This window comes from Budorcas taxicolor, chromosome 8, assembly GCF_023091745.1.
Source record: "Budorcas taxicolor isolate Tak-1 chromosome 8, Takin1.1, whole genome shotgun sequence".
Lineage (NCBI taxonomy): Eukaryota > Metazoa > Chordata > Mammalia > Artiodactyla > Bovidae > Budorcas > Budorcas taxicolor.
The window spans coordinates 86,919,315-86,933,192 of NC_068917.1; the positions used below are offsets into that span (position 1 = coordinate 86,919,315).

At 50.2% G+C, this 13,878-nt stretch overlaps 1 protein-coding gene across 1 annotated transcript in view; it reads right to left on the reverse strand.

Moving 5' to 3' along the window:
• Positions 1-2,638: 2,638 nt before the first annotated feature.
• The window catches only part of BICD2 (BICD cargo adaptor 2), a 52,057-nt gene continuing 40,817 nt past the window's right edge, over positions 2,639-13,878 (reverse strand). The window contains exons 3-7 of the mRNA XM_052645438.1: positions 9,186-9,338; positions 7,073-7,507; positions 5,434-6,441; positions 5,032-5,183; positions 2,639-3,421 (exon numbers count right to left, since the gene is read on the reverse strand). Of these exons, the coding sequence (XP_052501398.1) occupies positions 3,112-3,421; positions 5,032-5,183; positions 5,434-6,441; positions 7,073-7,507; positions 9,186-9,338 (2,058 nt within the window). The 3' untranslated portion in view covers positions 2,639-3,111. The remainder of the gene's footprint in view (positions 3,422-5,031; positions 5,184-5,433; positions 6,442-7,072; positions 7,508-9,185; positions 9,339-13,878) is intronic.

Below are 13,878 nucleotides of genomic sequence, written 5' to 3' on the forward strand. Positions count from 1 at the left end.
CGACAGTGCCGGCTCCCCTGCCACCTACCCCACTCTTCACAAACGTGGCGTGTTGTTCACATAGCTTGCTTAGCTTGTCCCATAAAGTCCATTTGGTTCCCAAAGCACACTCAAGGTTTGTATTCACTTTCGTTTTTTCAGCCCCTGAATTTGCAAGGATCTGCACAGTAAAGAATCACTGACTAACAGAATTTTGCACAATTGCTGTTTTCTTTCCCTCAATGAAGATGCCCAGATTTAGGTTCAAAGGTGTGTGCCTATTCACACCAACTGGTCCATACCAGCCTTCAACATTTCCGAATAGCTCTTTACTGTCTGTTTTAGAGAACAGACTACGCTGGGCCACCTCCCTCAACTGATGAAGGCACTACTGGCAATGATTACTAATGAAAAGGCGCTGAAATAGAACACCCTAAAAATCGAAGACTGTAGGATTTTCTAAGTGTACCACAATTTGGCACAACAACCAGAGTAACAAAACAATTCCAATTTGGAATTTCACTGGTACAGTTGTATAAAATTCTGTTAATCAGTCATGCTTCACAATGTCCTAAAACCCAGAAAATTCTGGAATCTGTAGGTAATACTACTCATTCAATAATTTATCTTTTTGTTTTCAAGTGCCTTTTACTGTTTAACCAGAGCAAAGGTCAAGTTTTCTTCTTGTTACACTGAACTATTCCTAAGAATAATAATAATACAATATGAAAAACCCCAGAATCGGAATACCCTGGATTTCTTAATGAACATGGCATTTAAAATCTGTAATTTCAAACATGAACCACAATGCCGTATAATCTAACAGGCTGCCGAACCACAGTGTGGATACATTTAGCCGGGCTCCTTCCCGGGTTGAAGCCTTCACCTAAACAGTCTAGAGCTACACGCTAGGAGGACACATCTGTGCCATGTGCTGATATCAGACCAACACACTGTTGGGAGCTACAGGACCACAAGACAGACTACGGCACCTGAGACCATCTCTATGCCAGGGGTTAAGGAAGCAAATATAATATCAAAATATCAAAAGTGCACAGATTGATTGGGTAAAAAAGGAGTATCTGTAATAGGGAGACCCCAGTGGTGAGTGTTTCTAGAGGGTTCCTAAGCAAGCCTGGTGGTCGCTGTCCAAGCAGGTTCTTCAGCGCCTGTACAAAGGCCTTTCCAAGCAGCAGCTGGCGGTATTCTCAACATTAAAGCTTTTATTTCCTCTGCCATTAAAAACTTGGGGAATGCTATTTTGAAAAGAATTGCAGTGGCATATCCAAAAATGTTTCTAAGTGGACTTTTAGGCTGCCCTTCCTTCCTCTGCGTGGGCCCATGGGAGAGGAAGGGAGGGGGCTGCAGTGTGACAGGGCCGGCGGCCGAGTCCTCCCAGCAGCTACTCTACAGCTGAAAATGGGAGAAAACAAGACAGCGTTAGAACTGGTCACCTGTCAGACAACTAAGCTCTCACCGAGCTGTGAGGGCATGGGTGTGTTAGCTGGCAGCAGAGAAGACCTGCATGTGTTAGGGGGGCCGCTGTCCCCGAGTGCCTCATGAAAACCGTTTACAAGTATGGAGAAGCTATGTGCCAGATTCGGCGACAAGGCAGAAGCAGTATGCGGGGCCAGCAGGCAGTCATGCCCCTGGGAGTCCAGCTTGCAGAGGGCAGATGGCCTGACATCTTCTCAAGTGGGAGAAGCATCAAGACCTGACATCCCCTCTGCAAAGCAGCCTGGAGCTAAAGACAGGCACACAGAAGGGACAGGTGTGGTCTGTCCTGTGTATCTTCAATCCGGCAGTTTGGAAAACAAATACTGGCATCTGGTGGGAACTGATGCCTGGGACCTAAGGGAAAGAGCGGAATGGGGCAGACAGAAGTGTGCAGGGGAAATGCAAACTCCCCCTCCTGGCCACAGAGAGAAAAGCAAGGAGCTATTCATGGTCTGCAGCCTCATGGCTGGTGGCCCCATGGATGACAGGGAGAGAAACACTGAGAGAAATCCAGCTGCCAAAGCTCTGGTGTGGATGCAGCTCCTGAGAATGGGGGAAGTCCTATGACTGCCTTTCTGGTCTGTTACCACCCCGGCAACTGCACTGACGATCAAGAACCATATTCCTCCTACTGTGAATCCTGAAACTCGCCCTGTCTCCACACAAAGCTCCTTTCCCACACCAGGCAGGGCTTCAGCTATAGCTGTGGGACCGAGTCCCACTGTTCAGCCTGGTCTGCTGGTGACTCAGACTCAGCTTAGGGGTTTCCATAGCCCTGTTTCTTGGAGTCTGAAGCCCTGTGGGAGGAAGGCCTGATAATGGGCAGAGGGTGAAAAAATCCACTTGAAAGCTGGGGACACTGTTAAGTTCAAAAAGATGGGCTTCCTGTGAGGACAGAAGTCTAGCCAGGCACTTGGGAGTTTTTCTTATTGGAAAAAACCCAAGCCTCTGGCCCACCAATTTGTCACCTTGCAGGCCACCAGACAAGCATACACATCTCAGAGAGAGAAGCTGAGATGCTGAGCTCTGGTCTGGGATGTGGCTAGGCATGCCTGTGCCTCTTGGGCATGACTGGTCCCTGGGCTGGAGAATGTGGGGCTGCTCTTTCCTCTGTTTAGGGGAAGGAATTCTGTAACTCTGTCCCAAATATAAACTGCCACGAGATGCTGCACTAACTTCATAATCTGCCAAGTGCAGAGTGTCTTCCAAGACTGCACCTGGGACTCAGGCTGGAACCTTTAACACTGGTTTCTGGATGCTGGGACAGTGTAACTGCATTAGACACATGCAGGGAACATGCAAGTTTCAATGCAAGTTCTGCCCCTCCCAGTGGGAGCCAACAGCAACTGGGCCCTGAAGAGCCACATTTTTGCAAGGACGTGTGGCTCCAACCCCACCTTGACCACCCAACCAAGAGAGCAGCTGCTGTGAAGGGTGGTCCCGAGGGATGAGAAACAGACACAAAGCTTGCAGCGTCCAGGTGGAGTGGCAGGCTGCCTCTGCTAAATTCTTCCCTCTGTGCATTAGTCATGGTTAAGACCAGCCTAGCACCACAGTCCCGCTGCTGCCAGGTTAGTTGAGGTGAAGCGACAGGTGACGTGCGGCAGGTTAGCTGCAGCGTGTGCCCTTGCGGCCCTAATCGCAGTAAATGTTATACTTCTCGCCACAGAGCACCTGGGCAGCAAGCCCAGCACCCTCAGCCCTGTCACTAGCACAGGCGCAGGTATGACTTACACTCGGGGGCCCAGGCTTGGCCTTGGAGGTGGCCTTGGCGCGGCCCCTCCGGGTCTGCTCGTGGTCCAGCTCGAGCAGCTCCAGCCGCTGGGTCAGTGCCAGCTTCTGCTGGATGGCCATGCGCAGCAGTGAGTTGAGTGTCTTCTTCTCATCCTCGGCAGCTGCTAGCTGCCGCTGCATCTCATCCAACTGTGTGATGTATTCGTCACATCTGCGGGGAGGCAAGAGGCAGAGCGTGGCTGAAGGACCTGGGAGAGCCAGCAGAGCACGTGACCATGGTCCCCATGCTGAGAGCTCCAGGTGCAGGTGTGCTAAGTAGTTTCAGTTGTGTCCAACTCTGTGCGGCCCTATGGACTATAGCCCATCAGGCTCCTCTGTCCAAGGGATTCTCCAGGTAAGAATATAGGAGTGGGTTGCCATGCCCTCCTTCAGGGGGATCTTTCCGACCCAGGGATCGAACTAGCGTCTCTTAAGTCTCCTGCGTTGGCAGGAGGGTTCTTTACCACCAGCGCAACCTGGGAAGCCAAGCTCCAAGTGAGGAGACTATAATATTCATCAGCTTACTGAGCTACAAACGAAGAGGATGTGCCTTTCTGAGGTTTGGTTTTCTCCGAGAGGGACTCTCTAAAGCCAGTTTTCACTAAAGGAGGCAGTGGATGGTGCCCCTGAAGACCTCCAGCTGGCCCAGGGGGGCAAGTTAGGGGTGTGATGTCCCTTGGCTCTCAGGATGTGGGGATAAACCCGAGGACAGGAATCTGTTTGTTTTGGGAATAGCCCAGGCACACAGCAGGTGCTTAGTAAGTCTGGGACAAACAGCCCTAGGGCCTAGGAAAAGCACACGTGGGTGCCATAAACAGCCCCATTTGAGCATCTGCCAACCAACACGGGCCCTCTACCTGGGTAAGGATCTGGGCGAGAAATGCCCACTCTGGTCTGCCCCTGAGGGAGGGAGTGGCTGAAAGGTGGTGGTGGGCACACCCACCCTACACCCCCATCCACCAAGGCCAAGGACCATCAGCAAGTTTCAACCTTTGCCCAGAGGTTGCCATCTTGGCTCCATCTGAGAAGTCACAATTTTAAATAATATAAGTTATGGAAGCAAAGGTCAACATACCATGTGCTACAGGACTAACTAAAATCTTTCCCAAACACTTTGCCCAGAAGGAGGGAGCTTTGTCCCTCTCCTCCCACATCGCTGAAATGCAGGGAGTGCCCAGCACCTTGACACAGGCGAAGCAGACCCTGAGCTCAGTTCCAACCTATTTAACCAGGAGTCTCAGCCCCCCAGCCCTGGGACACACCAGGCCTATCCAGAGAACGCCCCTGGTGCTTGACTGACTGTGGCCAGCAGATGGCACCAAGCCTCTCTGAATAGGCAGACAGCCAGAACCAGGCCCCAAAGCAGCCTCCAGCTCTGCACTTGCCCAGGGTTGCTGGCCACAGGACTGGCCTAAATAAAGATGCTGCCCACCACCCCCAACAAACTCCAACTGGTAGGGTCAGAGTGGGAGCACTATGACCTCACCACTGCTGGGAGGGGAACCTTTCTTCTAAAATATACAAACTTTCCACGAAGTTCTGGAAAGCAAGCTCCTCATTTGTTATCAGTGGCTTGCCCACTTGCCTGCTTCTCCTTCGAAACTCAAGCCTCCAGCCTGGCCACTAAGGACCCACCCTCATAGCCTTTTGCTTCCAACTTCCTCATTTTACACCAAGTGCAGACAAAACTTGGGCCCCTGGGTTCTCACAAATAGCAGAAATGGAAATTTCCCACAGGGCCAGGTTCCCGGGCTGCCAAGCAGCGACAACAGTGAGCCGTACCTGGTGGCAAACATAGCACGCAGTGAGGAGAAGGTGGCCGCGTCCTCCTTGAGGGCCTTGAGCTCGTTGCGCAGCTTCATCATGGTCTCAGTCACCATCGCCTTCTCGTTCTCGTACTTGCTCTTTAGGTTGGCAAGGGCCACCTCTGCCGTCTGGGGGGTCAGAGTTGTAAAAGACAGGCAGACGAGGTGTCAGGAGGGGTCCGCTGCCTTGGTGAGCACCACAGATCAAGGCCCCAACCAGCACTGGGCCCCTGAGACCCAGCCCCTCCCCACAGCACTGAGGTGAGGTTTTCCCCCATCTTTTCTTCGAGCTGGGACAGGACAAGATGGGAAGGCAGGGAGGCTGAGAAAGCCCCCACCCACCTACCCACCCACTGCTGGACCCGAGCGCCATGCACACCTGCTTATTGGCCTTGAGCACCGTGCGCAGGGTGGTGATCTGCTCCCGCTTGGTGCTGAGCAGCGACTTCAGCTTCAGGATCTCCTCCATGAGTGCCTCCCGGTCCTTGTCGGCAGCTGGGCCCAGCTCCTGTGAGGCCAGGCGCTGCCGTGACAGCTCTGTGGTGCGGTCCACGGCTGCCTGCAGGTGCCTGATCTGATCGCGGATGATGGCAATCAGGTTGTAGATGTTCATGGGCTCTCGGCGTGGGTCACTCAGGGGTGAGGGCAGAGAGGAGCCAGGCGAGGGGCTGCTGTCCCTGGCCCTACCCTCTGCGGGGGGTGGGCCCTTGGGCAGGACAGGTGAGCGGCGCTCACGGGTCTCAGGGCTGCGGCTGCCACTGCCAGCCGGGCCCTCACGGTAGTAGTCTAGCACCACACGCGTGGGTGTCTCATTGTTGCACATGCATACATGGTGGTAGAGATTGGCCAGTTCCTCGCTGAAGGTCACCAGCTCATCCTGGGCCACGCTCAAGCTGCCTTGTGTCTCGCCAGCAACATCGCTCACCTTCTTCAGCTCTGTCTGCAGCCGCGCCAGGAGCTCACGGTCCTGGCAACTGGCTTTCTCCAACAGGGAGACCTTCTCAGTGAGCGCCTGGCTCTCGGCCTCATGCCGGCCCTTCTCCTCGGCGTGCTGGGCCTCACTGGCCTCGTGTGCACTGCGCAGGGCCTTCAGCTGCTCCCGGAGGTCACCCGCCTCTGCCACGGCCACACGGTACTTGCAGGCCAAGATCTCAGGCCCGTTGATGTCCACCTCGTAGTAGTCACCGTCTTCGTGGCTGTCTCGCTCCTTCTCGCTGTCCAGCGCGGTCCGCCGCTCCTTGCTGGCCTGCAGGCGTCGCAGAGCACTCAGGTTCTCTGTGAGGCGGCTCACCTCTGCATGCTGCTCGGACAGGGCCCCTCGCGCCTGCTCCAGCTGCTTCTGTGTGTCCTGCAGTGTTGCCAGCAAGCCCACCTTCTCCCGCTCCACCTGCAAAGGCAGAGAAAGGGACCGTCAACAGCCCTCTGCCCTCAGAGAACCCCTGGTCAGTCCCATGAAGACCCTGTCCGTACCACATTCATCACCCTGCTGAGCTCTCTGTGATAAATCTGGGTCAAGGTGTCATGTGTGGGGCCATGATGGCTCCTCCCCCTGCCCAGCTGTTGGGGCCAAGTGAGTCCCTCCTTAGAGACATGCAGCAAACCAAGAGGCTGTGATGCAGAGCCTGGGGTTCTGTTCTGTTGGGGCAGGAAACCCTGACGTGTCTAAAGGACACCGCATGGGAAACCATATGTGGAGACCTCAGAGAGGTGTTAAACCTCTGGTGGTGCCCAAACTCATAACCAGAAAACTATTTCTCTGGGTACCTTCCACCTATAATGCTGCAGTTCCACTTAGGTAACAATACAGAATTACCTATGTAAAAGAAATGTAAGTAAAAGACTGCATAGCATTTTAAAAATTCACAAAGTGTCAGGCAAGCACTGTCCTGCTGAACAGCAGGTCTGGCCAACACCATCGGGGACAGCAGTGGAGGTGGGGATGGCGCACGGGGGCCCAAGGCCCAGGGCTGTGGCACAAACCTGACAAGGTGGGGTCCCAGGACCATCCACCCGCTTACCTGCATTAGCTGCTGCTTAAGCTTCTGGATCTCAGAGATGTTGAGCTCACTGAGCAGGTCAGAAACGAGGCTGGGAGGGGGTGGGGTGAGGCCGTCCTTGGTGGGCGTGGAGGTCTTGTTGTCCAGCGGCACCTTGCCCAGGCCACCATGCTCGAAGCCATTGGCCAGGGCCTCAGCGTCGTCACCAAGCTTGAGGCCATCCAAGGAGACGTGCAGGTGGCTGGTGTAGAGGGAGTCGTTGATGCTCATGTAGTGCGACAGCTCCTTGCGCAGGCTGTTCTTCTGCTCCCGCTCTGTCTTCAGAGTCTCCAGAGCCTCCTCCAGCTGCCGCTCCGAGATCTCCTTGAGCCGAATGGCATCCTCCAGCTGGCTGTTGAGGTATTCGGTCTCCTCCTCCAAACGCTTGATCTCATGCTTGAGCCCCTCAAACTCCACCTGTAAAAGAGAGGTCGGCACTCTTCTATCCCTGCGGGATGGGGAAGAAGCACCATCGTGGTGACTGAACAACTGGGAGAACATGGATATTCAGAGGGTTGCAGGCATGAGGTGCACACAGGAAATGCTGAGCCCGCGCCTGGGACATGTGTGCACATATGAGCAGTGCAAAAGCACACGACAGGCTCAGCACCAGAGACGCCCTCTGCTGGAATTCAGAACACACCACACTGCCAACTTGTTAGGTGACTCAAAATGCTACCGAGGATATATTGGCTTTAAATTCTACAAAACTTCTTCATTATCGCTAGGAGTTGATTAAATACTTTTAAGATACAAAAAATATGTATCTAGATGTGCAATGTGACCATCACTTCTAATCACATTTCAAAATGAAGGAACTAAAGCTCCCACTGAAGTGGGATGGGCCTTCACTGTACACACCACCCTGACTGAGAGAGGCCTGGGTACAAGTAGGGGAGGCGGAGCCCAAAGCTGTACATGCTGAAACAGTATTTGCAGGCGGACAAGGAAAGAACAGACAGAAACCAATGCTTGGTGTGGGTACTCAGGGTCTATGAGCAACTTAAAAAAAATTGGTATTATTCTGCAATATTTGTGCAAGAAACGAGGAGTAAACCACTCAAAGGCAGGTCGATGAGGGTCTCTGTTTGCTGAGGACTAGAGTAGGGGAAACCCAGGGAGAGGCCAGACTCCACTGTGTGCCACTCATGGTCTGGTTTCCCACTCCTTGGGATGCTTGACCCACAGACGAGCACAGCGTCACAGAGGGTCTGCCGAGTTCCTGGGAGGAGATCCACTTCCTCCGGCTCCAAGGGTCAGAAGTTCTGCTACCAGCGTAAACATACGGGCCCACACTTCCTTATGCTGGAGTTAAATACCCGGGTCCCCAATTTGGGGATTTCTGGGATAAAGGTCCCCCTAGTCCCCAACCTGTGAAGCTGTGGTTCTTGGACAGTTAGGTGACAAGGGCAGGCCATAAAGGGCCTGGGTGTCCTGTCCCAAGTAGAAGTGACCCTCTTGTCCTCTCACAGGTGGAGGCAACCCTTCTGTCCCCATCCTGTCACAGGTGGGGAGAGGAGACCTCCTGTCCCTGACCTGTCCCAGGTGGAAGTGTTCCTACTCGTCCCACCCATTTTTATGTTACTTGAGAACATCATATGACAGCCTGGACATCTCCACACTGCTCAAGGGTCACCGGGCTTCACCCCAAGGTCCAGGACCACATGGGTTCAAAGCAGTCTAGAAAACACGATACAGTGGGAAGAGTGGGTACACTGATAGCTCTAGGGTTCCAGAGGGCATACGGACATCTCTGGTCTCCTGTTGGCATCTGAAATGAGATAGAGCCAGACACCCAGCCTCTGGGGTCTTTTGGTATCACATCTTCATCACCTCCATTCTTCGTCCCACTTTTGCTGGCTGGAACACCTTGGTTAGTCCAACTGCCAGCCAACAATACAGCTGGAGGCTTTGTTTTTCTGGTCTTGAAGGGGCTGGGCCCTGCTGCCAAACCCTCGAACATGTAACACCCAGCCTGAGTGTGGAAGGAGGGAGGGAATGTCTTCTGACCATGGAGACAGCAAAGTGAGGGTCAGGCCAGGGCTACGGCCCAGAGCTAACCTACCTGTCCCACCTGCACGGCCCAGATACTTGCCTGATTCTGCCTCAGCACAGACACCTGCTTCTGCAGGCTGATATTTTCCTCCTCCAACTCCGAGTAGTCCTGCAGCAGGCGTGCCTCCCGGAACTTGTACTCCTTGATGTCATCCCGCAGGCGGCCACGTTGTATCTCTACGTTCTGATTGATCTGCCAGGAAGAAGGTGGATGTGAGAAGCCTGCTCTAGTTGGTCTCACCATTCCTCAGGCAGAAGGAGCTCAGTGCAGCCAGGCTCACCATGGTAGCCACACAGCCAGAACTTGGAATCCCAGGCTTGCCGTGGTGTCCAATGTAGCCACCTGACAAGGAGCTGGGACCATGAGCTGTGTGGTATGGGGTGAATGGCACAGAGTCTCAGCAGCTCTGACCTTGGTTTCTTCATATGTAAAATGGGGTTAACAGTAGTTCCTCTGTCCCGTGCTGCTGGTAGCATGTACTGGTACAGTGCTGTGGAAACAGTCTGCAGATACTCAACAGTTCAGCACGGAGTTAAAGCTGACCCAGCAGTGGGCCTCAGCACGCACTCCAAAGAAAGGAAACACATGTCCACACAAAATCTTGTGAGTGAATGTTCAGACACCATCATAACACCAAAGGCAGAAACAACCCAAATGTCCACCAACTGAAGAGATAAACAATATACAGTATATTTATACAACTGGATGTTACTACACATGCTAACACAAATGGACCCTGAAAACAACATGAGTAAAAGAGGTGTTAAGTGTTCATGTACCTTATGACTTCACTTAAATGAAATATTGAGAATAAGCAAACCCACAGAGACTGAAAGAGCAGATCGGTGGTTGCTGGGGCAGGGGCAAGGGGAAGATGGGAAAGAGAGTGACTGTTAATGGGGTTTCTTCTTGGACTGATGAAATATTCTACAATTGATTTGGGATGGTGCATGAATGTGTAAATATACTAAAATCCACTGACTGCATATTTTCACATGGGTGATTTGTAAGGGATATGAATTATCTCAATAATTCTATTTAAAAAGTCCCTGCCTCCAAGTTGTCTGGGGGATTCAAACATGCACGGAGAGGCAAGTGCAGACCTGGCATGAACTGTGCAATCAAGACCATTGGGGATTCTCAACCGGCTACTACTCTGTGCCAAAGGCCAGGACCTGGGTCCCTTGGCCAACATTCTGGAGTCATTGTATACATTGTAGGATGTTTAGCTGCAGCCCCCACACCTGCTGTAACCACAGAAACTGCCTCAAGACAGGGTTGGTGTCCCCAGAGGCAGAATCGTCTCTGAGGCGAACTCTCCCTCTCTCCCCACATTCTTGGTCCCAACATTCTACGCAGCCTCCCCGACATACCTGCAAAGCTCTAATGCCCACCCCCTTGGCTAGAAGCACCATCACCCACTGGGCCCCAGAGCTCACTCCGTCCTTCTCTCCCAACACAGCAGCCTCTCTGCTGGTGCTGAGGTTTCTTGTGATCACATTGATGCATACACTTTGTAGACAAGATTCCATGATTCCACACAGGTACACATGGAAAAGCAATGCTGGATTGATAAAATGAAATAGGACCAATAAGAAAAGAAGAACACAACAAAAAGGGGAACAAGTTATTACATATATCAAGTACTCCTCACAAATGCTTACTACCAAAATCTCCAGCAAACGGACCAATGCAGTCCCCTCATTAAGTGACCCAAGGAGGTACCCAACAGATGACACGGGGCGCAGGCGGAGCGGCGGCTGTGCAGCGCTGGCATCTGAGGAGGCCTTACAAATAGCAGTGAAAAGAGAAGTGAAAAGCAAAGGAGAAAAGGAAAGGTATACCCATTTGAATGCAGAGTTCCAAAGAATAGCATGGAGAGATAAGAAAACCTTCAGTGATCAGTGCAAAGAAACAGAGGAAAACAATAGAATGGGAAAGACTAGAGATTTCAAGAAAATTAGAGATACCAAGGGAATATTTCATGCAAACATGGCTTCAAAAGGACAGAAATGGTATGGACCTAACAGAAGCAGAAAACATTAAGAGGTGGCAAGAGTACACAGAAGAACTACACAAAAAAGACCTTCATGACCCAAATAATCACGATGGTATAATCACTCACTTAGAGCCAGTCATCCTGGAATGTGAAGTCAAGTGGGCCTTAGAAAGCATCACTACGAACAAAGCTAGTGGAGGTGATGGAATTCCAGTTGAGCTGTTTCAAATCCTGAAAGATGATGCTGTGAAAGTGCTGCACTCAATATGCCAGCAAACTTGGAAAACTCAGCAGTGGCCACAGGACTGGAAAAGGTCAGTTTTCATTCCAATCTCAAAGAAAGGCAATGCCAAAGAATGCTCAAACTACCACACAATTGCACTCATCTCACATGCTAGTAAGATAATGCTCAAAATTCTCTAAGCCAGGCTTCAACAGTATGTGAACCACGAACTTCCAGATGTTCAAGCTGGATTTAGAAAAGGCAGAAGAACCAGAGATCAAATTGCCAACATCTGCTGGATCATGGAAAAAGCAAAAGAATTCCAGAAAAACACCTATTTCTGCTTTATTGACTATGCCAAAGTTTTTGATTGTATGGATCATCACAAACTGTGGAAAATTCTTAAAGAGATGGGAATACCAGACCACCTGATCTGCCTCTTGAGAAATCTATATGCAGGTCAGGAAGCAAGTTACAATTGGACATGGAACAACAGACTGGTTCCAAATAGGAAAAGGAGTACGTCAAGGCTGTATATTGTCACCCTGCTTATTTAACTTATATGCAGAGTACATCATGAGAAATGCTGAGCAGGAGGAAGCACAAGCTGGAATCAAGATTGCCAGGAGAAAGATTAATAACTTCAGATATGTAGAAGACACCACCTTTATGGCAGAAAGCAAAGAACTAAAGAACTTCTTGATGAAAGTGAAAGAGGAGAGTGAAAAAGTTGGCTTAAAACTCAACATTCAGAAAACGAAGATCATGGCATCTGGTCCCATCACTTCATGGGAAATAGATGGGGAAACAGTAGAAACAGTGTCAGACTTTATTTTGGGGGGCTCCAAAATCACTGCAGATGGTGACTGCAGCCATGAAATAAAAAGACGCTTACTCCTTGGAAGAAAAGTTATGACCAACCTAGATACTATATTGAAAAGCAGAGACATTACTTTGCCAACAGAGGTCCATCTAGTCAAGGCTATGGTTTTTCCAGTAGTCATGTATGTATGTGAGAGTTCGACTATAAAGAAAGCGGAGCGCTGAAGAATTGATGCTTTTGAACTGTGGTGTTGGAGAAGACTCTTGAGAGTCCCTCGGACTGCAAGGAGATTCAACCAGTCCATCCTAAAGGAAATCAGTCCTGAATATTCATTGGAAGGATTGATGTTGAAGCTGAAACTCCAATACTTTGGCCACCTGATGCAAAGAACTGACTCACTTGAAAAAACCCTGATGCTGGGAAAGATTGAAGGCAGGAGGAGAAGGGGTCAACAGAGGATGAGATGGTTGGATGGCATCACCAACTCAATGGACATGAGTTTGAGGAAACTCCGGGAAGTGGTGATGGACAGGGAAGGCTTGCATGCTGCAGTCCATAGGGTCGCAAAGAGTCAGACATGACTGAGCGACTGAACTGAACTGAAATTACTGATTGGTGAAATGCAAGGCTTGTCAGCAAAGCAAAATTCCTGAGAGGCAATAAATAAATAAATAAATAAATAAATAAATAAAGTAACACAGTGTGAGTGGCAATCTGAGGAAACATATACTTACTTGCTTCCTAACAAAGTTCTACATATACCTTGACTCTGGCCATTTCCCTTGCTTACCACCCAACTGATTGTTATAGTTAATTTTAATGTCAGCTTATCTAGGCCCTGGCCTCCAGATATTTGGTCAAACACCAGTCTAGATGTCACCATTCAGGTATATTTTTAGATGAGATTAACATTTACATTCAAAGACCCACTGAGTAAAAATGTGGATCCAGTCAGTCGAAGGCCTTTCAAAAAATAAAAAAAGACAGCCTTCAGACTTAAGCTGCGACATCAGCTCTTTACTGGGTCTCCAGCCAGATGGCATAACCTGCAGATACTGGATCTGCCAGCCACCACAACTGAGTGAGCCAATTCCCTACAATATATCTCTGCCCCTCAACCCCCGACCCAGCACCATGCAAAACACATACCCCTATCGATCTGCTTCTCTAAAGAGTCCTCGTTAACTCAATGATTGATACATAAGAACTGTGCTTTGCATATCAGAGAAGAAAAATAAATAAAAGTAATCCAGATTGGAAAAGAAGTAAAACTCTCCCTGTTTGCAGATGACAGGATCATACCATACACAGAAAATCCAAAAGATGCTACCAGAAAATTACCAGAGCTAATCAAAGAGACACAAGACCTGTATGCAGAAAACAATAAGACACTGATGAAAGAAATTAAAGACCACACAAATAGATGGAGAGATATACTATGTTCTTGGATTGGAAGAATCAATACTATGAAAACGACTATACTACCCAAAGCAATATACAGATTCAATACAGTCCCTGTCAAACTACCAACAGTATTTTTCACAGAACTAGGACAAAAAATTTCACAATTTGTATGGAAACACAAAAGACCCCAAATAGCCAAAGCAATCTTGAGAAAGAAGAATGGAGCTGGATGAATCAATCTTCCTGCCCTCAGACTATACTGCTGCTGCTGCTAAGTCGTTTC